Source organism: Xyrauchen texanus, chromosome 45, assembly GCF_025860055.1.
Source record: "Xyrauchen texanus isolate HMW12.3.18 chromosome 45, RBS_HiC_50CHRs, whole genome shotgun sequence".
Classification (NCBI taxonomy): Eukaryota; Metazoa; Chordata; class Actinopteri; order Cypriniformes; family Catostomidae; genus Xyrauchen; species Xyrauchen texanus.
In genome coordinates, this window is record NC_068320.1 from 10,353,904 (window position 1) to 10,379,757 (window position 25,854).

At 36.8% G+C, this 25,854-nt stretch overlaps 1 protein-coding gene across 7 annotated transcripts in view; it reads right to left on the reverse strand.

The window, feature by feature from the left end:
- The window catches only part of LOC127637310 (neuron navigator 3-like), a 203,640-nt gene that overhangs the window by 43,261 nt on the left and 134,525 nt on the right, over positions 1 to 25,854 (reverse strand). For all 7 annotated transcript variants that reach the window (XM_052118307.1, XM_052118306.1, XM_052118309.1 and 4 more), the window contains exons 11-12: positions 18,619 to 18,987; positions 16,319 to 16,450 (exon numbers count right to left, since the gene is read on the reverse strand). In XM_052118307.1, the coding sequence (XP_051974267.1) occupies positions 16,319 to 16,450; positions 18,619 to 18,987 (501 nt within the window). The remainder of the gene's footprint in view (positions 1 to 16,318; positions 16,451 to 18,618; positions 18,988 to 25,854) is intronic.

The following is a 25,854-nucleotide window of genomic DNA, read 5'->3' on the forward strand; positions in this document are numbered from 1 at the left end:
TAACACCAGTGTGTGGGTGTTTCTAAAGAATGCAGCCTTAGTTAGAGGCTCTGTTTGTGTGCAGATGTGTGCAATCACTCCAAAAATATAGTTTATTGATTTTTAAGCATGGTTATTTCTCTCTTATTTAACTCCAGGAGCAGCTGATGCATTTTGTTTGAGCTCGGAATCTGATACTGTTATACAACGATGTAAATTAAAGATATGAGTCACAGAGCATATGATCTTGAGGTGAGGAATTTTAAAGGCTTTTTATTAGACAGATCTAAAATCTTATGAGCCACATTTAATATCACTGTTAAAAAAATAATTGAACATAAATTGAATCTATACCACTGTGCCAAACAGCTACACATCATTAAACGGCCTACATTTTGGCTAACAAATGATATTATTCAACCTAGTCTCATAGAATGAAGAATACTTAAACTACTTTTTGCAGTTTTATGTGCCACTTTCTACATTTTGCTGTAGTTTCCTGGTGAAATTAGCACTAGAGGCGCTCAACAACTGTGCGTTTTATTCACTTTCACAAACATCACGAGAACTATGGCTGTTTATACCTTTATGAACACTTATTTTCTGCTCTGTTACTCACACACTGCTTTGTTATTATAGCAGAACACTTTTACTCTAACGTATCATTTGAAAAACTATACATTTTAACACTTTTATTACAAGCTCCGCTACATTTACACACTTATTCCAACGTGATTAGCTTGTGTGGTAGCTCACCTGATAGAGTGTTGGACTTGGAGACCGAGCCTCAGCTCAGCCAAGGACACTCAATAAGAAAATGAAAGCGACGCAAAAGTGCCATAGCAGCGACACGAACTGACGTGGTTGCTTAAGTAAATGTGCTTATAACATAAAATTGTAGTCATTGGTTAAGGAAATCCATTTTGTTTACCTCTCATTTATTTTTTTTAAAACTATCTCTTAGGTTTAGGTTACAATTTTAGGTTAGGGAGGTATGCTTGATGCATTAAAACATTAAAACAATATTGACCTTAAAAGATTCGCTTTTGGTGCCCCCTGCTGGACGTTTCACTGGGAAACTGTAGCCAAACGTTTAATGAAGCACATAGGTTTAGTTTGCAAAAATGTTGCCATTGTCATGTAAATTTCATGAGATCAGACTGATATTATTTAAGGAAAATAAATGTGTGTTGTCGAATATCTTTTATTATTAATCCTTAACAACTACAATGATAATAAACACTTAAAAATGTTATACTATTAAACTACTTAAATTTATTATTTATTCAAATTTTGTACCTTTTATCATTTGGCTGTTGCCGTCATTTTTGTTTCATGTTATACATCCCTTAACAGTGGTGAAATTACTTTAATGTGGTATAGCTCAACTTTTTTGTATTTTTTTTTATAGCTAACAACTATATATATATTTTTAAGGAAACATCTTGTCTACTACATGTTCAACACCTCATTCTCATATCAAATTACAAGAAGAAATTGTGATTTTGATGGAAAGCCCCTTATATTTCAATTCAATAATATGGTAAAATCTGTTTAGAAGCATTCTGATAATGCACCATCAGTATGCTTACTGAAACAAGAATCCTTCATTATTTTTCTCTAGACCTTATCAACAACAATTTCTATGCCAGACATATCTTATTCACCATACTTTATTCATAAACTATTAAGCTATGAGTAGGAAAGGTTTTCAGAGAATAATTAAGAAAATGTTATTCTTTCATGTAAGGCAGCAAATCCAATTGAACTAAATTAATAATACTAATGTCAACTATGCAATACATTTCAATTTAATGATAACACTGGCAGTGGTTTTCCTGGTCTGATCTACATTACTAGCAATGAATGTGCAACACTTGTTACTCAAGAGAGAAATAACTGCAGTATTCAGAGGCTTTTTACACATTAGTATCTAATGCTTTAACACCTGGGTTGAGTTATTGACTAGTTGGTGTAATGATGTGCTGTCATGGGTTCAGATGAATTTTAAATAAAGCTTAACACTCAAGTGAAAGTGCAATGTATTGCAACAGACCACCTATACAAATCAATACCTACCAAACCCAACTCCATTTCAGTTAATGATATCCCCTAATATGCACTTTGCTGATACCTGAACTCTAGCTGAAAGCTTTGTAATGTACCTTCTCTGCATTTGCAGCTAACTACCCTTGCAGAAAGATACAACATCTGATGAGACTGTGGTACATAGGTTTAGGTGGCTATCCTTCGCCAGTGGGGCACTTTTTGGCAAGGGTTTGTTAGTTAAGGTCACCTTGACAGTCTTGTAATGTGATGTCCCGCTGAGTGCACCCACTGCTTTGAAAATGACATCAGCAGAAAGAGAGCATTGTCACTGTTATACAGCCAGAATTGTGACTCAGCCTACATTTCACAGGGCTTCACAGGAAGGATGCAGATTGGCAATAGATTGTCTAATTTTACATACAAGAAAGTGGATGTTTGTCCATTCCATGTAAGCACCCTGCCATGTCAAATATCTTAGGGGCATGGGCAGCATTAAAAATATTTATTCCAAGTAACTGGTCATGAGGAATTAACTGTAACAGCCTTGGAACCACATTGGTACAATGAGCTTTTATCGGCCTCTATTGCAGTTTAAGCCATTTCTAATCTGTATAAAATCATTGTGAAATCCTTTTCTGTAAAATATTTCAATTGAATTCACTAATCCAATACAATACATTAACATTAGAATTTTTTTGTACCATCATTTTGGAATTCATTGGCATTTTTGCCACAAGCTCCTGTTAATTTCTGACCTGATTGCTGCCCATAATGCACATGGCTAATGTTTGAACAATTTAGTTGCTTAAATGCTTCTTTTTCAAGTCCTTATCTTTTCTCAGGAGCAGCTGCTCTCTTCTTGTGCCAATTCACAACTGGAAATCCACCTTAAATAGCAATTCATGGTTTAAGTAGTGAATAATTACATCAAAATTTTGCTTTTGAAACTGAAATTTGTCACAGGGGTTGATTCACCAAAACAGTAGCAGTCACGGGGAAACTGTCAGAACTTAGCCAACGTCGATGTTTTCTATGGTCATTTTGCTATGGTAGACTGAACAGCAATTTTAAATAACTTAAATAATTTGGCGAAATGATTTGGAACCGTTAGGCGGTCAAGACCTGGAACTGCTTCATAGCCGTTGGTTTACTGAAAAATAATTGCACACCTTTGAACCAATCAGAACCAAGCATTCAACAAACCTGTGGTACAAGGCATGCTATGTTATGAATGTTTTGATTTCAAAACAATGTTAAAACAACTCTAACGCATCATTTGAAAAATGCTTGTATTACAGACCCACCTACATTTTCACACTTATTCCAATGTGATTAACTTCCACGGTAGCTCACCTGAGAGTGTTTGACTTTGGACTTTGGAATGAACCTTGAGCCCAACCAAGGACACTCTGAGTGAGAGTGAAAGTGAAGCGAAAGTGCGATAGAAGCGACACAAAATGACGTGGTTACTTCAGTAAATGTTCTTTTCAGGTCAAATTAGATTTTTTTGATTGGTTTTGGGTGTACAGTGAAGCCATTATCTGTATTTCTATCTGTATCTGTTCATATGACAAAATGATCTGTATCTGTCTCTGTATTCGGATAGAACCGGGTGTGGGCGGGGCTTAAGTAGTATTACGGGGCGGAAGTATTACTCTTGAATTTATAGTTTCTATTAATGAAATATGTATTTTCATAATAATAACCTAATAATAATAGCCTATTCCTACTATTTGATAATAAGTCTATCAGGAATGTTTATGACAAGAGACCATTATTTAGTTAATTAATAATAATAATATGAATAATAATGTTACATTTATATAGCGTCTTACCCGAGTTCAAGAACACTTAACATTTTCAAATTTAGAAAAAAAAGCATGTTTCAGTTTCTTTGTTTTACATAAGGAGGAATATTCCTAATAGATGAATACTCTATGGAGCATTTCAACTTTTAATGAGCATTTAACATTTTTTTTCGGAATAAAGTCTTAAACAGTTAATTACCTTAATCGCTGATCTGAATATAAATATGGTCATCTTTAAGAGACGAATGGACGGGCTCCGATGTGAAATCACTTCAGGTCAAGAATTTAACATTGTGCCCAGGTTTAGGCTTTAAATGAATACATGGGCATCATGTGTGAATCGTGTGATACATTAAAATAGACATTTAAGAAGTGGAAAAGGTATATGATGTATCTTAGTTAATGTTACACTTGATAAGCTCCAGACATGCACAATTAACAGAGACCGCAGACAGAGTCGAGACTGCGCCCATCCGATCTGAAATCCCAATGTGCGCATTTTCATTCATAAGGTTTACACTTGTGAAATATTGGCTGCACTGATTCATAAATGTATTGTAATTTTGGATATGTTTATTTAAAATGCTGCTTTATTCTTGTGCTTTTTGGATAATCAGTCAAACAAATATTTTTTATATTATTCGGATTAATCCGTTATTTGTTTTGAAGTCATTGTCCGTGCCTTTCGGAATAAGGTATTCGGCATCGTGCACATCCCTACTATCGGTTAGGTTTAGGTGTTGGTTTAAAGTAAGGATGTCTGTTTTGTTCACCTCTCATTTATCTTTTTAAACACTATTGGTTATGTTTAGGTTAAAGTTTTAGGTTAGGAAGGTAAGATTTACTCATCAAAACATCCATCACCAATGGGGCACAGGCGAGATGTGTTCACTCGCTTTGGGTGCCCACCGCTGGACATATCACTGCGAAACTGCAGCCAAATGTGTAATGAAGCACGTAATTTTGGTTTGCAAAAATGTTGCCTTTGTCAAGTAAATTCCATGAGATCAGGCTAAATATCACATTATTAAATAAAACAGGCTGCAAAAATCATAATCAACTGTCTTTTTCTAGATGTTGTGCTTCATGTATAATACATGTTGTATGTAGCCTACATTATAATAAAACATATATATTTTTATAGAATAGCCAATCCTAATGCTAGCAGGGTAAGGACCCCAAGAGAACTGCCCTGGAAACTTGCCTGTATGGACTGAATATTTTATTCTTTTGTATCCCTTGACAAAAGTCGCTATCTTCCTCATCTGTGATGGTCTGACAAGCAGACCAGTGTGACATACTGTCTCTGGACTTTGTCCTTAGATACTGCTTCATTCAATACAGCAATTCCACCTGGAGAAAAAAATACTCAAAATGTCTGCACTTTGGACATATGGGGGAAGATGCTTTTTCTGGCTCTAACACCATCTATAATTCACAAGAGCCAAATATTTTCAGGGCATGGTTATAATGGAACTTCATTTTACTAAGGTAAAGACAGGGCTTTCTGTTGTTGTTTGAAACACCTGTGCAAAAGTGAAGATCTTCCATAGATTGCTAATTTTATTTTTATATTTAATTAAAGCACCTCGTAGCATGAGTGTTAGCATTCACTTTACTTTGAGTGTGCTGTGCAAATGTCCACTGAAGCATATAGTAATATTATCATGCAATATTCAGTGTTGAAAGAACAGTGCAACAATAACACTCAATCAAGCTAGATTTTGTATCTCTCGTAGATAAAAACAAATCAAAATTACTTGCTGGGTCAGCTGGCCTGTTAAATGTATCTTTCACATGTTTGTGCTGTGGTATAATTATGCCAAAGCTATATTGCAGATAAAAACTAAAAACAATTGCCTGTACTATTGCATAACAGTGAACTGTCCAACATGTAGCAAATAGTCTCAGCCTCAGTCTATTTTTAAAAGACATCTTCGGCTAAGTATACATGATAAATAAATCATTGTAATGTGACAGGAAAACATAATTTTATAAACAAAATAAACTAATAAAGAACATAAATGCAATCTTTGAAGAGCGAGAAACCTGCTACAGACCATTTCTGCTACTATGAATCAAATTAAACCCAAATATGCAAACTTTGTGCAAAATAATTGTCATATAGTGTCATGTTATTTCTTTTTACGACTTTTATTTAAAAATAAACTCTTTTATAGAGACAATATCTGCTATCCAATGACCAGAGAGAGAGAGAGATAAAACATACATTTGAGCAATTTATGAATGTTGACACTTATATAAAGATGCAATATTGGGTTGCAATTGAAAGCCAATTCTACGTAATCCAAATTACCACCATGGAACTCGTGTAATTATAATTCAGAAAACTAAGCAAAGCCTTTTATAATAACCTTAGTCATTTCTACAAAATGTCAAAAGCTTTAGATATACTTCAATTTAGCTATAAAACTTAATAAAATTGACCTATTAGATTAGTCAACACAGATAATTATGCTCCAACACCAATGAACACTAGAGATTGGGACAGGTGAAAGGGTGCACCACTGACTCACCGGTCCTGCGAATGATGCTGTCTGGCTGTCTGCTAGCTGGCTGTGTCATGTAGTTGCTTCAGGGGTGGAGAAATCGAGAGAAAGAAAGCAAAGAAGAGAAGGGGGGCATTGCAACCCACCTGCTTGGTTGCAAAACATGGGCTGGAGGGAAGAGAGAGTCTTGCCACTTATGCCAGCTCCACCCAACCACCTCACATCCCCTCACCCACACCACCCCCAACCCTCCCCTGGGCCCATTATACACACTGAGACTGGAGCGTTGCCAGAGGAGACGGACTCCAATCAAAGACACAGTCAGGGTCAAACCTGAAGTTGCGTGCTGGATTACTAATACAATGAAATTACTTTTTTTTATTTAAACAAATTTGAATTTTTAAATATCACAAGTCATATTTCACATACAAATCTAAAGAACCAAAATATATTTTGCTTAAAAGGCAGGTGGGCATTCGGAGAAATAATTATACAAATATGAATAATTACAGTCTTGAATCTAAGCTGTACTTTACTATGCATGTAGGCATTATGACTAAAAATGAACAAGTGCTTTTAAATTTGCAGACAAATCAGAAGTGTTACGTTTTGATAATTTATTAATAATTTTGCACAGTACATTTTATTGTAATCAGTAAAAACATCAAACTGATCAAATGTTTCATATGTAGTTGGAAAGCTTTCTAAGAGTAGAATACAACCAGCCTATTTGTCACAAACAAAAATATAGTTAGTAATTGCTAAGTACATGTTTTTGACATACATGTTACTTGTAAACAGGCGTTGCTTTTAAGCCCCATTTTTGCTTATAACTTTACAATAAATAAACAGAACATATAATTAGCTTTCCTGGATCAGATGTCTTCATCGTAAATGATGTTGCATGTTGTCCAGCATCATGGAATGCTTAACCAAATGTATTAGGATTCAGATTGCTGAAACCAGAGGTGGAAGTCATCCAAATATGGGCCAAGAGGATCGTTGTCTCTAATTACATATGTACACAAGAAGATGGCGCCAAGTACATGACACAGACTCGATGATGGCTCAAATTAAACAAATTGGAATTAAATAAGATCTCGTTACTCATACCTGCATGTTTTGGAGAGAGAATATACCTTAAGTCGTTGTATTTGCATGTGTAATTAGTTCTTATGTACATGCATTATCTTTTATTTGTCTGAAGATGCTTTTGGACACTTATAGAAGTTTTTGGACACTAGGATAAATCTTTTTTTAACATTAGATTGCTTTGTCATATCAACACAACATTTTACTCATTTACAGGTGACATGATTGGGAATAGAAAAAATTCAGTTTTTTGGAACTACCTTATTTACTCCTTGAAATATATTTTGTAAAATCAGAAAAATAAGAAGTTTTTTTTTCAACAGTTTCTTAGACTGAGGGTCTCATGATTTATCATAATCTATAGCATTACAAAAATGGAAAAGTTATCTTCATAATGATACCAAACAATTGACCCTCTGTTTTTTTGTAGGCTTCTGCAATGCACAAGAACCGACAGCTAGCCGCCATCCAAAATAGTCAAAACCACAGACCTGATGTTCAGAAGCTGCCATTTCCTTCTGTAAATCAATACACTGGCACCACTCAAGGATGAAGAGGCTCTGTTTCTCAAACAGACAAGCCCACAATCACACAGGCAGTAAATCGCTTTCTTGATTAGTGTGATCGTATGACACAAAGAAACTGGAGAAGACAGTTGATGATGTCAATGGTGAAATGATAAAAAGGCCCACGCAAATTTTCCGACGCTGAACTCCACGAAAGCTCGGAAGAATTGGAATGGCCATAATTTACAATATTCTACATATTCCCCTTATGCTTTTGTTTAGTAAATATTTCAGTAATTTGTTTATATTTTCAACTAATGATAAGAGTGTAGTACTCTCAGCTTGGTTTAACACAATTTCCGTGCATTCTAAAGATTTTCCCTGAAAATCAGCACAGCAAAGTAAAAAATGTGATGACTGTAAGATAATTGTAAGTATGTCACCTCTCTCGTCCATTAAAATATGTCTCTGAGATATCCACAGTTGTGGCAAATGTAAGCGCCCATCCAGCATGTTTGGTCTGAATGGTCACAAATAGTCATTAAGAAGAAATAAAGATCACCTTGTACATCACTGAGAACTGTGGCCAAATCATTGGCTCAAAGCAGCTAGGACTTTAAAGTGAAAGCAGCCAAAACAACTGTTTGCTTGTACTAGCCCATCTGCACAAACCCGACTCTTCAGACAAAAATTCAAACAGCAGGGTGGTTTGTTCTCTGGGCACCAATGAAACCTCTGTTATTTTATGCCACCAGTGTTTACATCCCTAGAGCAATGATCAATCCTGATGCTCTATTACTTACTGACTTTGAGCAGTGTTTACCACTAGCTGAGCATCCTATATTGAATCCATTATCTAAACAGATGCACACCAAGCATATGGTGAATTCAGATGAGTGTGTATGCATGAAGACCAAGACAGTCCAGACAAAAAGAGAAAGATTAGCACAATTCTTTAACCATTATGTCTAGAACAGAAAGCCAATAGTTTGGGTATAGAAAGAGCGATAATGTCTTCACCATGCTCTTGCATTGATCAGGACCAGACAGCAGTCTTTAATGGCAGCATAACTTTGCTGCCAACTGGTTAACAGCCTTCACATCGGGAGCATGCATTTTAAGATACCATAAAATCCTTTAAAGGTGGGCTCACTGTTTTGGAACAGAGCTAATGTCTCCACACCAGGCTTGAGTCTTGTCTGACAAGTAATTTGAATTAGAGATGAAGAGAGACACGTAACGAGCAAAAGGGAATAAGGGAGAAATACTGAAACAGCAGCTTTAAGAGTTTATCCCAGGTGGAAAAATACAATAATTGCTCAACAGTTAATGTTCTTGGCTGGAGGTTTCGAAGTTCAAAACTAAAAGTTTCTGAACAACAAAATAAGTATAAGAATAGCTTTCTCCACTAAGTTACTATTTAACATCCCTGAAGAGATTGAGGAGAGGAAATTTGCATTGACTCACCAAACAAACTCTGCATACTGCAAATGAGGATGGATTAGGCAGAAAATGCTCATGAGAAAAGAAATGTTATTATGGTGTGGCAGTTCCTATGGCATTGAGGAAAGAAACTCAGTGGGTTGCTCTAAAACTGTCCAGAGTCAAATTTTGGTTGATTCGCATGACTTTGATGGATGTTCTTCTGGTTTGAGGAAAGGAAATACAGCCCAGCAGGCTGGCAGGGGGTCATAGTATCGGGAGTCTTGGGAAAATTGTCGGATATTGCAAAGCACTACTGGAGACTTAAAATATAGAGACAAAATTGCTTCTGGAAAAAGGGTATTAAAAAACAACAGTACGTATTATTATATCTTTTTTTTACCTTAGAGTGGAAATAAATTGCTTTGCTTTTTTTTTGTGTGGTAAAAACAAAACATAGGTCATTGACTTATTGACCATAGTACATTTTCACCTGGAACAATCAGGTAAAGCATTTATCATGCCTGACTAACAATTATTTGAGCTAAACTGGGCCGAAACAAATTTCTGGGGATGAAAATATCCCTCTTTTATCAAACAGAGAATATTTTTAAATCAAAACAGAGTACAAGATATTATTTTTCAACATTGGTTTGATAAAAAATGTGGTCTGTTAGATAATATATGTAAATATATATATATATATACTTACAGATTTAGCTTTTATGGAAAGAAATTGGTACTTTTAATCACCATGTATAGTCAGGACATTAATAACGTGAAAAATTATTATTACAATTTGAAAAAAAAATTCAGAACGTCTTTAACTACTTCAAAGAGTTCTCATCAAAAAATCCTCCATGTGCAGCATTCTAACTGTCAGTTTGTTGAGATAATCAGGTGACTTTTCACCCCACACTTCCTGTAGCACTTGTCATAGATGTGGCTGTCTTGTCGGGCACTTCTCACGCACCTTAATGTCTAGCTGATCCCAAAAAAGTTCAATGGGTTTAAGATTCATAACACTCTTTTACAATTATCTGTAGTCCAATGTCTGTGTTTCTTTGCCCACTCTAACCTTTTCTTTTTGTTTTTGTTTTAAAAGTGGCTTTTTCTTTGCAATTCTTCCCACAAAGCCTGCACCCCTGGGTCTTCCCTTTACTGTTGTACATGAAACTGGTGTTGAGCAGGTAGAATTCAATGAAGCTGTCAGCTGAAGACATGTGAGGTGTATATTTCTCAAACTAGAGACACTGATGTACTTATCCTCTTGTTTAGTTGTACATCTGGGACTTCCACATCTCTTTCTGTCTTTGTTAGAGCCAGTAGTCCTTTGTCTTTGAAAACTGTAGTGTTGTATTGAATGAGACTGCCTCTCATTCATCCCGCCACCAGAGAGAGCCCTCATCTGAGTATTAACCATGGACTATTCCTTCTAAACTCATTTACTGTTTGCCACCGTATTTAAACCGTACCTATACCACTGTCACATTGCAAAGTATTGCCAGTTTACCCTGCCTTACTGAGCATTTTCCATTGCCATTGTGTATTGATTCATTCTATGACCATTGCCTGTTTTTTCTGGATTTAATGCTGGATTACCCTTTATTTTGATTGACTGGCTGGGCTGTCTGTTTTGTTTATTGGATTTATCTGCCTGCTTTTTGACGAAGTCTCTCTGCCTGCTGATTTGGAACTCCAACTCCATGCCACGTTCGCACACTATTGCAAAGTTTCAAAGGGTTATCGAGACCAGCTGAACAACCTACATGCCGCCAACAAATGTTTGACTCACTGCATTCACTCACTGCCAGCTCCCCATGCTAAATCGGTAAGCTTTGCTCTCCTTGACAAGATGCTAACTGCCGCATCGCTACTTCATTCCATGTGTCCTTGCTTAAACCGGTACACCCAGCAACTGGCCCTGGAATCTCGGATCCAGAGGCTCCGCCTCCATTGGAGGTTCATGGAGCACCAGCATATATGGTCAAGGAGATCATGGACTCGAGGCGAACAGATGCAATACTTGGTGGACTGGAAAAGGCTACGGACCGGAGGAGTAGCTTTCTGTAATGAATGAGGCTGCCTCTCATTCATTCCGCCACCAGAGGGAGCCCTCACCTGAGTATTAGCCATGAACTTCCTTCTACACTCATTTCCTGTGTGCCTCCGTATTTAAACCATACCTATTCCACTGTCACATTGCAAATATTGACCTTAAGACACGCCAGTCTATTGCATACTGTGGCAACTCCAAAAACAAAACAAAAAAACACAAAGGTACTACAGACACACTGTGTTTGATATAATGGCAAGTGGTTTATATAATGGTTTTCATATAATGGCCTATCTAGATTTGATCAAAAATAAATTTTTTCAAATAGCGATGGTGCTGTTTTTTTACATCAGTAATGTCCTGACTATACTTTGTGATCAGTTGAATGCTACTTTGGTGAATTAAAGTACCAATTTCCTTCCGAAACAGCAAAATCTGAATATTATTCCAAAATGTTGTCTGCCAGTGTGTGTATATGTGTATATATATATATATATATATATATATATATATATATATATATATATATATATATATATAACGAAATACAAGTTACGGGAATATGTATTTAAAATTACAAATGACATTTTACAGCGTGTATTCTGTAATCTGTATTGGTATCTTGTGGCTTTCAGCAAGCAATATGATTGCCGTAATCTTAGCTCCATTTAATACACTGTACGTTTAAATCCATTCCACAGAAATCTGCAGACTGTCCACAGTATTCCGCAGATTGTCCACAGAATTCTGCAGATTGTCCACAAAATTCCACAGATTGTCAGCAGAATTCCATAGACTATCCACAGAATTCCACAGATTGTCCGCAGAATTCCACAAATAACCCCCAAAATCAGCGCAGAAAATATGTAAGATAAGTCTGCAGATTTCGTCTTTGCCTGATAATGAGTTTAAGGAGCTGCATTGGGAACAATGATATTCATTCATTAATTAGGCAAGCACATGAATATCAATTCGTAAGTGATTTCCTGCACAAAATTAGGTGGGTAAAGTGGCCATCTATAACCACAACCAAGAACTCCATGACTACACTATGATGAATGTGTCAGGAAAAGTGAATAATGATTTTTCTCCTGTAGCCCTATCTGTGAAAATACTGAATCACTCACTAAGCCTTTCATCTAATAGAAATCTTTCTCAATGACTGTCTCATGTGCCCCATTACCAATCCAATCCTCTGTTTATGACAGAATAACAAAACCATAGACCATTTTAACATCATTCCCTCAAACACACATAAACATACAGTCTCATATTCCGTTCTCCCTTCTCACAAATAAACACAAACCAATCCCCAAAGCTTTCCTTTCAAGTACAAAAGTGCAGAGCAAGCTGTCATGAGAAGCCAGCCTCTCTCTCACTCTCTTTTTTTTTCTCTGACTCTGAAAGCGAATGAGTTTACTTATTCGTGTCTGCACCGCTGTCATACGGGTTCTGCTTTCTCAACCTCGCCCCTCCTAGCTGCCGCCAGCCATGCCTCATCTATGTTGCATGATGGGAGTATTTATAGCTAAAAGCTTTTAGCCATCATTGGATTAATCATTGTCTCATGGCAACTGATTTCCAGACAGCTCCACAGTTATACATATACAACATTTTGTCAGACAAGCACTGAAATTCATTACATTAAGCCTACAATGGTTTCATCACAGTAAAGTGAAGTGCTCCATGCAAGCCAACACTATCTTTTGTCTTTTTAATGCATATTATTGCAGGATTACTAAAAACAACAAAGTGAGATTAAGATTTACTTGCAGCAGTACATTTTGCTCTCAATAAAGTTGCTTTAGTTCCACGTCACATTTCTGTTACAGGAGACATGTTTCTGTTGTCTAGCCTGAATCTCTGCTTATTCAGCAGTCAGGATTTTAAAAGGGCAACAGCAGATTGAAATAATCTCATTTTCTTAGCCTTAGGGATTCAAACTGAGCTACAGGCCACAGAAGGAGAGAAAGGGAGAGAGTGAGCTTTGTTTAAAAGCCCAAATCTTAGCAGTCACACTCTTTGAGGTTTTACACACAGATGGCAGCTCACAGCAGATGACAGCCACAATTTACACAATTACACACTGCCAATACACAAACACACTACTGAATGGCAGCTGTGACGAAAAACAGTCTCTTTTATTTAAACAGATGAATGTGAGCTTCCAGCAATGCGGCTGTGTATTAAATAATATTAAATAATATTAAAGTTGCTATGATTAGTTGGAGCTTTGTCCTACTGGTTAGTGTACATGTTTCATGCTGGTGATGCAAGATCAAGTTTGAATCTTGTGTCATTTCTGGATCTTGTTTCATCATAAGTTCCATTATTTCCCCTGTCAATGAATGGCAAAATATAAGAAAATAAAAAAGTATGAAAGTAATTTTTTCCTCTTTAAAAAAATGTAACTACTAAAGACATGAATTGTAATTTTGCAACATATGTAGGAAATCATGCGCACTCACATTAAAATGAAGAATCTAGTCATATCAGAAACCATATAAAAGCTGTTTTATTCTACATGGAGAGGGACCACACATGGGGGCTGCCATTTTAGAATCACATGACCAGCCGAATACTACTCACTTAATCTCAGTAACCATCCTGTTATTGGACACTTTTACTCATTGATTAAAGAAATCATGGCTGACTGTGAATACAACATTTTTACAATGACATCTGAAACTGAAAACTATTGTTTTAAATGATGCTGCATCCAAGCCACTAGGTGTCAGTGTAAGTCCAAGACGACACAAAGACAAAAGTTACAGAGAGCACCTTTAATAAAAATCTCTAACCTTAAGTATGAGTCTTGGCATGCACTACGAATAACTGATCAAATAAAAACAACTCACAATTATATGTAACACACTAAAAGTTGTATTAATTTGCAATTGTATTGTGATTTCTACAGCAGATGGCACATGCTTAAATCAGAGTGAGTTTAGCCATAGACAAAGCACAGCATAGAAGAGAAAGAGTAGGATCCACATTATAGGCACCAACTGTAATGAGTCCCTTTGGAAACTCCTGTTCTCTCCACCCTCTAACACAACAGCGCACAGAGAACCAGTGCTCATGTTCAGGATCATGGATCTTGTTTATCTTCCCAATTAGGCCTGGTAATTGGTCAGGGAGTCAGAGGCCAGTTAAATGCCAACCATAAAGCACACAGGTACTGACTAGTAAACATTGATGATTATTCAGAGGAGCAATACAATTACACATGATGCTACTGAAATAGACAAAAGAGAGTGAGAAAGAGTGAGTGTAAGGGAGGGGGGGGGGGGGGCAATCTTAAGTCACAGAGTCTGTGAGATGACAGTTTTTCTCAATCAAATCCCCTCTGGACAGGTTGGGTTCATTAGTCAGGGGACTGTCGCTCAGTCTGGGGAGCTTCAGCACAGCTGATCCTTATCCACAGAATAACTGACAATAACCAGAGGCAAGACCAAAATATAATGCCTCCCTAAGCTATGAGACTGCACCATTTTTACTGGATTTTTTAGGTGTGAACATGTTTGCCAATAATGGGAGAACAGTAAAGCTTGAATCAAAGCTTGAAACTTATATACAAATTCAGTTAAAGTAAAGCAACACAGATCACCCATAAAAAGGCATATTGCACACAAAAATGTCTACAGCTTCCTCAAAATCACAAGCTCCCTTCTGATTGGCTGGCTTTATGCAAGTTCCATAAGTAATGCTGCGCAGGTTTTTAACTGTCTGACAGTTGTTTATTATGGCAGTATATCACACTAGGCACTTCCAAGTAAGAACTAGCAGGCTTGAGTTTAATGAGATTACAAAGAGACTAGTTACAAAGAGACTAGTTACTGTAATCTAATTACATTTCTAGTCAAAAACATTACATTTGAAATTTATGTAATCAGATTACAGTTACTGACTTTTAGTTCAAATGTATTTTTAGTGATGAAGTTACGATTACATTACTTGGGTTGAAAATAATACTTAAATATTATTTAAGTTGAAAACTTCAAAACTTAAAAATACGTCTATTTGTGTTTCTGTCACAGCCGAAAACAAATCTTTGCAAGGGAGAAACACGTGGTGCTAAGTGTATAGATTGCATACGTCAATGGAAGAGGAGGAAATGTAATGTAAAAGTAAAGTAATTAGTAATGTGGTTACTTTTCCTATGAAGTAATCAGTAATCTGATACAAATTTTAAGAAGTAATTAGTAATCTGTGTTGGGTTACTTTTTTGGTTAACTTACCCAATACTAGACGGGTGTTCATTGATACAATCACATTGCTAAACATTCGACTAAAAAAAATATTCATTGTTGCGTGTTTCCATCATGTGCATTATCTTGAGGCAGCCCGCCTTTTCTTGATGGAGCAGCTGGATTGGAACAATTGTACCTTGATTTATTAAATGCTTCCAGGAGATGCAACAGAATAAATATAATATCTGATATAATGAGGTCTGAATTGGATGTGATCCACATTCGCCGCCAGCTTTTGCGTATACAAAACTGTTCTAGTGGATTGCGAGGGCCCACTTTAAAGGCAAGCTTTATGCTCTAAATTTATGAGCCCTTTTATCAAATGACACAGTAGAAGGGGAAAAGGCAATGAAATTCATTCACTTTTCCAATTTTTTGCCAACATCTCATGTTTACAGAAAGTGCCCCATTTATTTAAATCTTGTCAGAACTTGTTACTTTTTTAAATTAGTTTTACCTGGCTGTCTCAGTTAGAAATGTGTCAAAATTAACTACCTCTACTGCACATTTAAAAGATTACTGGAAGTGTCTACAAACACTTTGTCCCCTATCAATCAAGAAGCAAACGTCTTGGTGGACAAACCCATTGGAGATGTATGTTAAAATGAAAGCTATTTGTATGATTAATGACTATAAATTTTACCTGTCCTCCCCTTGCATCTCTTTGACCCCTTTTTGGATGACTTCTCTATTGGGCGTCAATTCAGGAGGACGATCCACATTTCGAGAGTAAAGATCCATGTTCCGCGAATAAAGACCTCCGTCTGTGTGATACCTTTAAAATCAAACACACAGAAATATCATTGAATTATTATTTTTGACAGTTTTTCAGTGAGGAATGTAAGTTATATGTTTAAAATGAATAGTTAATGCAAAAATGACATTTCTTTAATCATTTTCTCACCCTCAAACTTTTTGCATAAAGACGCATAATGGCAGGATTGACATCAATGTGGCCAAACAACACTAGCTGTCGCATATCTCGTTATCAGTCACAGAGCAATAAGTTTGGAGCGACATGAGGGTGAGTAAAATGATGACAGAATTTACAGACATTTCGTTTTTCTGTAAACTATCCATTTCATTATTTAAAAATAATAATAATAATAATAAGTTTGATTTGTGTGCTTGTGAGCATTATTTTAAAAGCATTTTGCAGTGTCTTTACATGCATATGAAAGAAACAGGGAGTTTCACAGATGTCTCGGATGAGAGAGCACAAAATACATTAGCGCTGCGATAATTAGTGTCATAATTTAGTTAATCACTTTTTAGGCAGATATATTACTTGCATGTTTGACAGTGGGAGCACTATATTATATTTAGCTTCTCCATCTACATCAAGATTCCTCAAGCTTTTTCAAGCTTCCTCAAGTATCAATAACTTGGTTCCCGCATGAGTTTGTGTTTTATAGACTTCATTTCTACTGTTACTATTCTGTCTGCCTATTCATTAGCATCGAGGCAGCAAGGACAAAAGCAATAGTGCATCACACAGCGATGTATTCCTGACCCTGAGCTATTCCTCAATACTGAGTTATATGTGTTTGTGTGTTTCTCACCCACATAAAGATGTATTGTGAGAATGCTGTAGGCAGCTACTACCTCTCTGCACTGATGGAATGCTTTGATCTAAATGTTACACATCAATCATAATTTTGCAAAGTCTATTGTGTTTGTGAACGCTGTATATGCCAACACAGAAAGTGATGAATAAAGTTTAGAGAATTATCTTTTTGACTGCTTGAATGAAACGGTAAGAATATCATCATTAACTGCTGAAAATTATGTGACACTCATCTGCTGATAATTTTGAAATCAGAGTAAAAAGAAAATAATCACTAAATCACTATTTAGTGTTAGTGATTTGTTCAAATCCCTAACCTTAAGTAACTGACACAACTAATAGCACCACTAATAATAACTAGATAGGTACATCTTCTGAAGAAAATGTGGTGCTTTCTGTGGCACCTCAGTACAAAACCACATGCCAAAAGAGCCAAACTCCTGGTCTCTATGATATCCTGGTGCCAAGATATGGTGTTATGGGTTGTTGCTAGGGTTTTGTGGGTGGTTGCTGGGGTGTCATTAACTTGCCTTACTGCCTCATGTGAAACAAGCCCAACTCCATATCTCTACGATTTTCTTTTTCCAAGGTATGGTGAAGTGGTTGCTAGAGCATTTCTAAATGGTTGCTAGGGTTTCATTAAAGTTGCCTTACACCACCAATTTAAAAAGGCCACTTCCATGTATCTATGTTATTATTTTGCGGATATATGGTATTCTAGGTGGTTGCTAGGGCATAGCTAGGATGTTGTGGGTGGTTACAAGGGTGTCATTAAAGTTGCCTTACTGCATCAAGTAAAAAAAGCCCACATCCATGACTCTACAATATTATTTTGCCAAGACATGATATTCTGGGTGATTTTTAAGGCATTTCTAGGTGGTTGCTAGGGGGTTTTGGGTGGTAGCTGGGTTGTCAATTTTCTGTTCCAGAGAAATTCGCTGTTTGCTCCCTTTTCAATGTTGTCAATGGACATTTTACTCCCGTTTTCTAGACTTTCAGGTGATATTGTAAGCCTGATTACTTATAAAAGTCATAGCTTACCTCTCCTCATTAAAGGTGCTATAAGTGATTTTTTAATCTCTTGGATTCTTTGGATTGCGTGGTTTTGGAAAGAGGAGGCATGCCTAATCTGATTGAAGTTGCGGAACGTTAAGCACCAAAGTTTTGGCATAAAAGAAGGATTAGGTTTTTGGAAAATCTCCAAAAATGCCATGCTAATGTAACACCACCAATAATTCAGTTCAGGGTTGGCCTATTGATGAGCTAGAAAGATGGTCATTGAAACAGGAAGACAGCAATATGTATTTCATATTATAGTTTGTCTAATGGCATGATTTATTTGTATTGTATGGTTACATGGTTTGTTGGCATCTTACCCACTGATGTCATCTGCATGTACATTTTTGGCCAATATGTCTCCATCACTACCATATCCTGTCATGTCCACCTCTGGCGCCGCCTCTGAAATCCCGCCTTTCTCCACTGGCTCTGACCCTCTTACCCCTGAGGCGGTCGCTCTCCTCTGGGGGGTGGTGTACACCAACCTTGATGGGTCACCATAGCGACCAGTGGTGCCAGCACTGGATCTGGGTTGGGTATAACTAGGGGCATCACCGGCCTGCAGACGAGGGCTCGACGTTTGGCCCAGACGCCAAGCCATGGTGGAAGAGCGACTCGAGAGGGTGGGAAGGCCACGACCGTTCACTTCTGTGGTTACTGTGGTGTCAAATGTTGTCTCTAGGGTACTAGAAAGAATGAAAAGAGAGAAAGAAAAAGAGATTGTATAAGAGAATTTGGGCACTGCAGAGGGGTTTGGGTAAGTATATCAATACCCTGCTTCAGAAACAGCTGACTTAATATGTTAAGGTGCCAAGGTGATTTGTTTGCTTGACAGTTTGAGGGCCAACATGTAGCACTCTTTCCCAAAACAAGTTACAATATTATACAAGATCCACTTCCTGCTTTTCCAATGGCTCAACATTTTTAAACAAATAAAGGCAGCAATTATTTATTTAATTTCAAGGAATAATTACTAAACCAATAGAATTTAGAATCACTGACGTCAAATCTGACATGATGCTTCTTCTTGCACCGTATTCAAATATATGCAAACAACATTGGAAAGCTGCGATGGAGGGAACCATTTTCACCAAAAATCAGTATAAATTTCGATCTGTTTCTCACACATATGACTATGATTCTCACACATATACACATGTTATCATATGACTTTAGAGCACTAAGAAGGTCATAGTGCTCAAATTGGAGTGCCTTTATAGTGTTGTATATGTCCTTTTTGAAGCTTGGCAGCACCTTGTCACTATATGCTTTCATTTTGTTTATTGTATGCTTACATTCTTTAATATTTTATATTCTTGTCCACAACAGATCTTTTAATATGTCTATATTAGACCATGTCTCTCTACACAGCAGGTCTTCTATCTGTAGGTACAGTGTTCAGTGTGGTGTGAAGGACCCAGCTGAAGCAGAAAGATTGGCAAAGCTACCATGTGTTATTGCTGCTCTCCATAAAACAGAAGCTATTCACAATGTGCCATGTCTAATCCACTTCAACCATCAGCAGCCCATCAACAAGCATGTTAGCGAGAGCGCAACTTCAATCTGACTGTCTGACCTTTATTAAGCACTTTGATTGTGTGAGTGTGTGAATGTGTTTACTGATGTGTGTTTGGGTGTCTCCAGACATCAGAAGCTTGTTGATGTGGAAGTATGTGTGACTTGGCTAAGAAAACATATGGGCAGATACTCACTCAGATGCCCATACTGACACACCCATGTACACATTAAAAAAGACCATGCCCTACAACAGCTCTATCTAGTGGAGAGATAGTCTCATTACCACCATATTTACATTTATACATTGTATTGCTTGGAATCGTCTAACCTTATGTATTAAACTTCGAAGCGAAGTTCATTACGCAGAATTTGTGGTATGGACATACAAAGTACCTGAAATCAAATGGCTTGTTGAAGATTCATGTGCTATTAATTTCCTCTGTTATTATACATATAATTTTCACCTGTCAGAACATAAAACAAAAAATGTACTTACATTGAAGGAGGTAACACTAACATATTTAGGGACCTGAATATCACGAAAATTTGGGGTGGGCTAGTAAATAACCACCTGGCCTATCACCGGCCAATCAATGCCCTAGCAACTGCAGACCAATGCAATCACAACTTATTCACCTATGCAACCACATAGCAATGCCCTGTTAACCACCTTTATCACCCTAGCACCATAGTGGTTGTGAGTTTTTTATTGGCAAACCCAACTTGAGTTTATATACTGTCTAAAAATATATACTTAACAAATCCCCTATGTTCTAAAAATCTAGACAGTTAATTGCAAGAGGGGACAGCAGCAGGGGGTCGAAATTGAGTGTCACTAAACCAGCACCAAGATGATGTTGTCATGACTACAGTGCAAGAATATTAATATCCTCCTTGTCAAATAGTCCATACAGAGGGAACTTTATTAGTTTTGGCTATTATACATGCAAAAATAACAATTGTTTAGGCCTGTTAGGCATTAAAGGTGGTTAACAACACCCTACAAAAGAGATGCGTTGAGTGCTCAGATTCAATTTTATATCCTGTGCAAAAGTTCAAGATAGTAGAAGACCATTAAAAGTATTTTTTTTTTTTATCGATCATACAAATCAATGAGTACATTTTACAAAATGTCCTCATCTATTATCATTCTCTTGCTCTGTGAAACATTTGACAGAGTGGACTCTGTTAAGTGTGTCCAGGACGACATTTTGTGTGGATGCTGTAATTATAGAAATACACCGTAAACTTGTGACTCATCAGGAATTGAGGAACTATAACAAGCCAGTGATGGTCACACATGGCTGACCAGTGTTTTCTCAATAGACAAAAAACACACAAATAAACTTCAGCATAAATAATGAATATTACAGTCGGAATATGTGGTTGGTTTAATAATTTATGCTTGTTTATGAAGATGGTACTTATATGTTGGCAAAAGACAAATACAATTGCTTGAGAAGGTAAACAATCAAGAAAAACATGGGATGAATGGAGCTTTCACTCCAAGAAGTTTTGGTAATTTCTTTAGATTGTTTGCCCGCATATGTTGGCTGAGACTGGATTTGAATATGCAGAATGTAAGCAAGTGTGGTAATTGTGTGAGGATATATTATTATTAATGTATTATTACCATGTTATTAAGGCATATGTGAATTAAGAAATTTGGAGTTTATAATGCAGCACTACAAAAACCTAAACTAACTATAAAACTGTCCACCTTTTTCATTTATTTTTCCGGTCTCCAGTTTTACATCTGAAAACATGACCAAATAACAAATCATGTGGCTCCAAAGTGCTGATATGTTACAGAGTCGCGATGACGGTCTTTTGACAGTTCCTCATCTGCCAATGTTAAGTGTGTAGATGACATGAAGCGATGGAGTCAGTTGATATCATCAACTACTTTGAATAGTTATGACAGCCAAAAACTGCGCAAGTTGAGAAAGAACAAATTTTTACCCCAACTAAAACTTGTTGTTCTTTGTCTATATCGCTTGGTATTTTTTACTTTGCTTCTTATGGAGACCAGAACCCAAAAAAAAAAACTAAAATAAAAACAGTCCAGCTGCAATCAGAATCATTATATCATCATGCAGTGGTTGGTCAGTAAAACATTGGATAAATAAAAGCTAACCGGAAGCGTTTAAGCTAGGTTTTTGGGTTGTTATGACCCTAAATCCTGTAGTTACCAGTAGTTAACATCACTGGATACAGCAAATTTCTTATCTATTAATCTCCAAAATCACCCACTGGCCCAGTCGTCTGCATTTATCTCCCTCTCTGATGTCAATCCTCATGGCAGTTGACAGTTCCACTATATTCCTGATATCTCATCTTCTCGATAGCCCCGTCTCTTAGCAACATGCTACAGCTACTGAGAAAGGTTAAGACTGCAGCATTATTCTAAATCTGCCATCCTCCTCAGTTATTCTTCTCTCTTGTTTCATGGTACATTCTATAGAATGAAGTGCACTGTGCTTTCTGTAACATTGAGTGATAGACATAGGTTGAGGTAAGGGGGCATCTCTAAATAAAGGTGCTGGAAATGAAATTAGGTACAAAATGGATGGGTCTGGGAAATTATTTGGACAATTGGACTTCGATAGAAGAATGTCTAGAGTGTAGTCTAGGAGACACACATAGATAGAAACTTCCAAAAGACAATTACACATAGTTTGTATACAGTGAGTGAAACTAGTGAGTCCACTATTAAAATGGTTCTCCTTTTTTCTCTCAATTTAATAAAAATTCCATAACAACTATTATTAACTTTGATTAAAAGGAAGCAAGGTAATGGAACATTTAGTCAAAGAGTTAACATGGTTAATGTCACAAATTTGCTTATTTGATTAATGACCTAGAAATGGTGCAGCATGTCAAATATTGTATTCATTTAAAAAATATTATCCCATTTAGCAGTCATTATACTAAAATATTTGACTGCAGAATGCAGTGATTGACTGATTAAAATCAAGTATTTCAAAGAGCTGTGTAATGCATTTGCTGGAACAACTTAATATCAGGTGTCTATAACTATGCACTAAAGCATTTGAAACAATGTACGTATTATGTACATATGTGTTGTTGCATTGTACTTACATTTAAAGTACCTGCATTTAACTAAATATGTAGTTACACTGTTAACCTTACCCCTAACCCTTAACCTAATCCTACTCCAATCTTTACCCTAAACCCTAACCCTAATCTAAACCCTACCCCTAAACCTACTCCCAAACCTACCGGTCCCTCAACCTTTGTAGCAGCACATGTACATTTTGTGGAATTTTGCAGAACAGTATGTATTAACACAATAAATACAGTACTTTGCATACATGAATGTTAATGTGCACAACTTTAAAAAAGGCTTTATATTGAAATTTACATACATAATAAAATATTGTTAATGCATGCAACCTTATTGTGTTACCATTCAATACTTGTATATGTTATGTAGTACAGTAAACACAATGAGTTAGCCCCAACAAAACTCTTGGCCTCAAAGCTAGGGGGGATTTTCTTAATCTTTAATGTCAATCAGTACAATTTTAATCTCTGAGAACATCCAAAACAGAAGCTATATACCATTCGTGGAGTGTGTTAAGAGATTGATGGAACCCAATTTCAAAAGCTCAATTGCGGGAGCCTCTGAGATTTCATGAAAGTGTGATGGAATTCACACAGTGAGCCAGTGCCCCACAGGTCTACATCCTGTGTGATGTTACAATGGTAAAAATAGAGCTCTTCCCTACAATTAAAAGAGTCAGGGCTGGCTTGCTCTCATCTCTCAATCAATGCAAGGCCATCGCAAATTATAAAATGTATCCTAATGAATTATCCAATGTACATCATCATAATAATAAATTGATTTACCTCATTGTCATTAGTTATGATCCCAGCCAGAAGAACACATTATATATCCAACCATTATTTATTCCATACAAAAAACGGTTGGAGTGTTTTTTGATTCATTGGCTCTTTACTGGGTAGCTTTATGGTGAGAGAGAGAGTGAGGATGAGTCTAACACCTTTTTGGCTCCCGTAAAATGCAATGTACTATGAAAAACAAAAACAAAGGCCAAGCATTGATTTCCAGGGAAGGGGCTCCCAGTGAGGGAGATGAAGAGAGAGAGGGCCAAACCCATCTGTCATGTGAGAGCGCTGCCTCTGAACCACTTTCCTGTGAAATTACATTTATGTTGTGAGTGAGATAAAGAGAGACGTGGCAAAATAGGCCATAGAGCAGGATGAATGTGCAGACATGTTTATGTGGGTGTTTGTGTGTGTGAGAGAGAGAGAGAGAGAGAGAGAGTGCATATTTTTTGTCATCCTTGCAGACTAGATGGTTTTAATAAATTATTATATTCAGAGGAATTGAGAACAATTTCCATTTCACAATGAGACTGGTGAGTGTCTTTGTTAGCGAAGATGTTGGCACAGTAAGGGCTTGTAAAGTTTGTAAGTGCCAAACTGAGTTCTGTCTTTAAAGAAATTAAATTGTCAAATGGAATGTATAAAATCCAATTTATAAAAAGAGCAGCTTTCATTGTTTTAAGAGAGTTTCACTGGAGCTATTGATGAAGGTTTGGTATTCACAATGTCTTTTTCAACTTATATATTGTCATGTTGTATGTAGGGGTTAAATTGGTCAGGAACGGCATTCTGATTCCCAGGGCCCGACTTCCGCATGAGCTAAACTGGGCTGCAGCCCCGGGTTATGGAGGGGGCCCAAACAGTGAATGTGAGAAGTTCAGAATGAAAGTAGAGTAGAGTGGGAGTGTGATTTTGCCCAGATAAATGAGCAGGTTTTTTTTCTCTGTAAATTAAAGTGTCAGCTTTCTCTTGTTTAAACACTGTTCTGATAGTGTAGGCTACATCCTGCTGTTGCCCACATTCTATCATATCTTGCAAGCTCTTATGAAGGAAGAGTCTGGGCCAGATAAACACTCACTATTCACTTTATTAGGGACACCTGTACACCTACTTATTCATCCATCCATTTATCCATCCATTCATCCATACATACTTGCACCTTATATAGCCGCTTGTCCTACGTAGGTTTGCAGGTTCTACTTATCCATGCGATTATCTAATTAGCCAATTGTGTCTCAGCAGTGCAATGTATAATATCAAGAAGATACAGGTCAGGAGCTTTAATGTTCACATCGACCATCAGAATGTGAAAAATCTCTGTGATCTTGACCATTTCATGATCGTTGGTGCCAGATGGGCTGGTGTTTCTGTAACTGCTGATCTCCTGGGATTTTCATGCCACAACAGTCTCTATAGTTTACTCAGAATGGTGCCAAAAACAAAAAACAAAAATCCAGTGAGCAGCAGTACTCAAAACAGAAATGCCTTGTTGATGAAAGAGGTCAACTGAGAATGACCAGATTGGTTCGGGTTGACAGAACAGCTACAGTAACTCAGATAACCACTCTGTACAATTGTAGTGAGCAGAATAGGATCTCAGAATGCACAACATGACAAACCTTGATGGGGATGGGCTACAACAGCAGACGACCATGTCAGGCACTTTATTAGGTTTAATAGGTTTCCTAATAAAGTGCTCAGTGAGTGTAATTCTATATTTTGTGTCCAATTTTATAATCGGATATAAAAAATAAATAACACTAACGCTTTCAGAGCATACCATTGTACGTTATTTTAGGATTGAAGATTGCATGCTGCTTCCCAAACTAGTGTGTAGATTGTTTGTTATTTGTTCTTCACAAAAATTCTTCGATACAAGAGCTGTCCGGTCCAAAGGTGCTCAACTAAGGCTGGAACTCGCCAATATGTCCAGGAATTTGTTTTCTCAACACGAAAATATTGAGGAAACACTGCCAAATATGGAAATTTTATGCAATCTCATCAAGGCGCAGAAAGTTATTAAATATTAATGAACTTCATAAAATAAATATCAATGGATTTGGTAAGACTGGGTTTTAGATGTAGGCAATGTTATCTGTCAAATTTACACCCATCACTTCAAATGTGCTAGGACTGTTTTAAATGCGGCCTTTTCAACACAA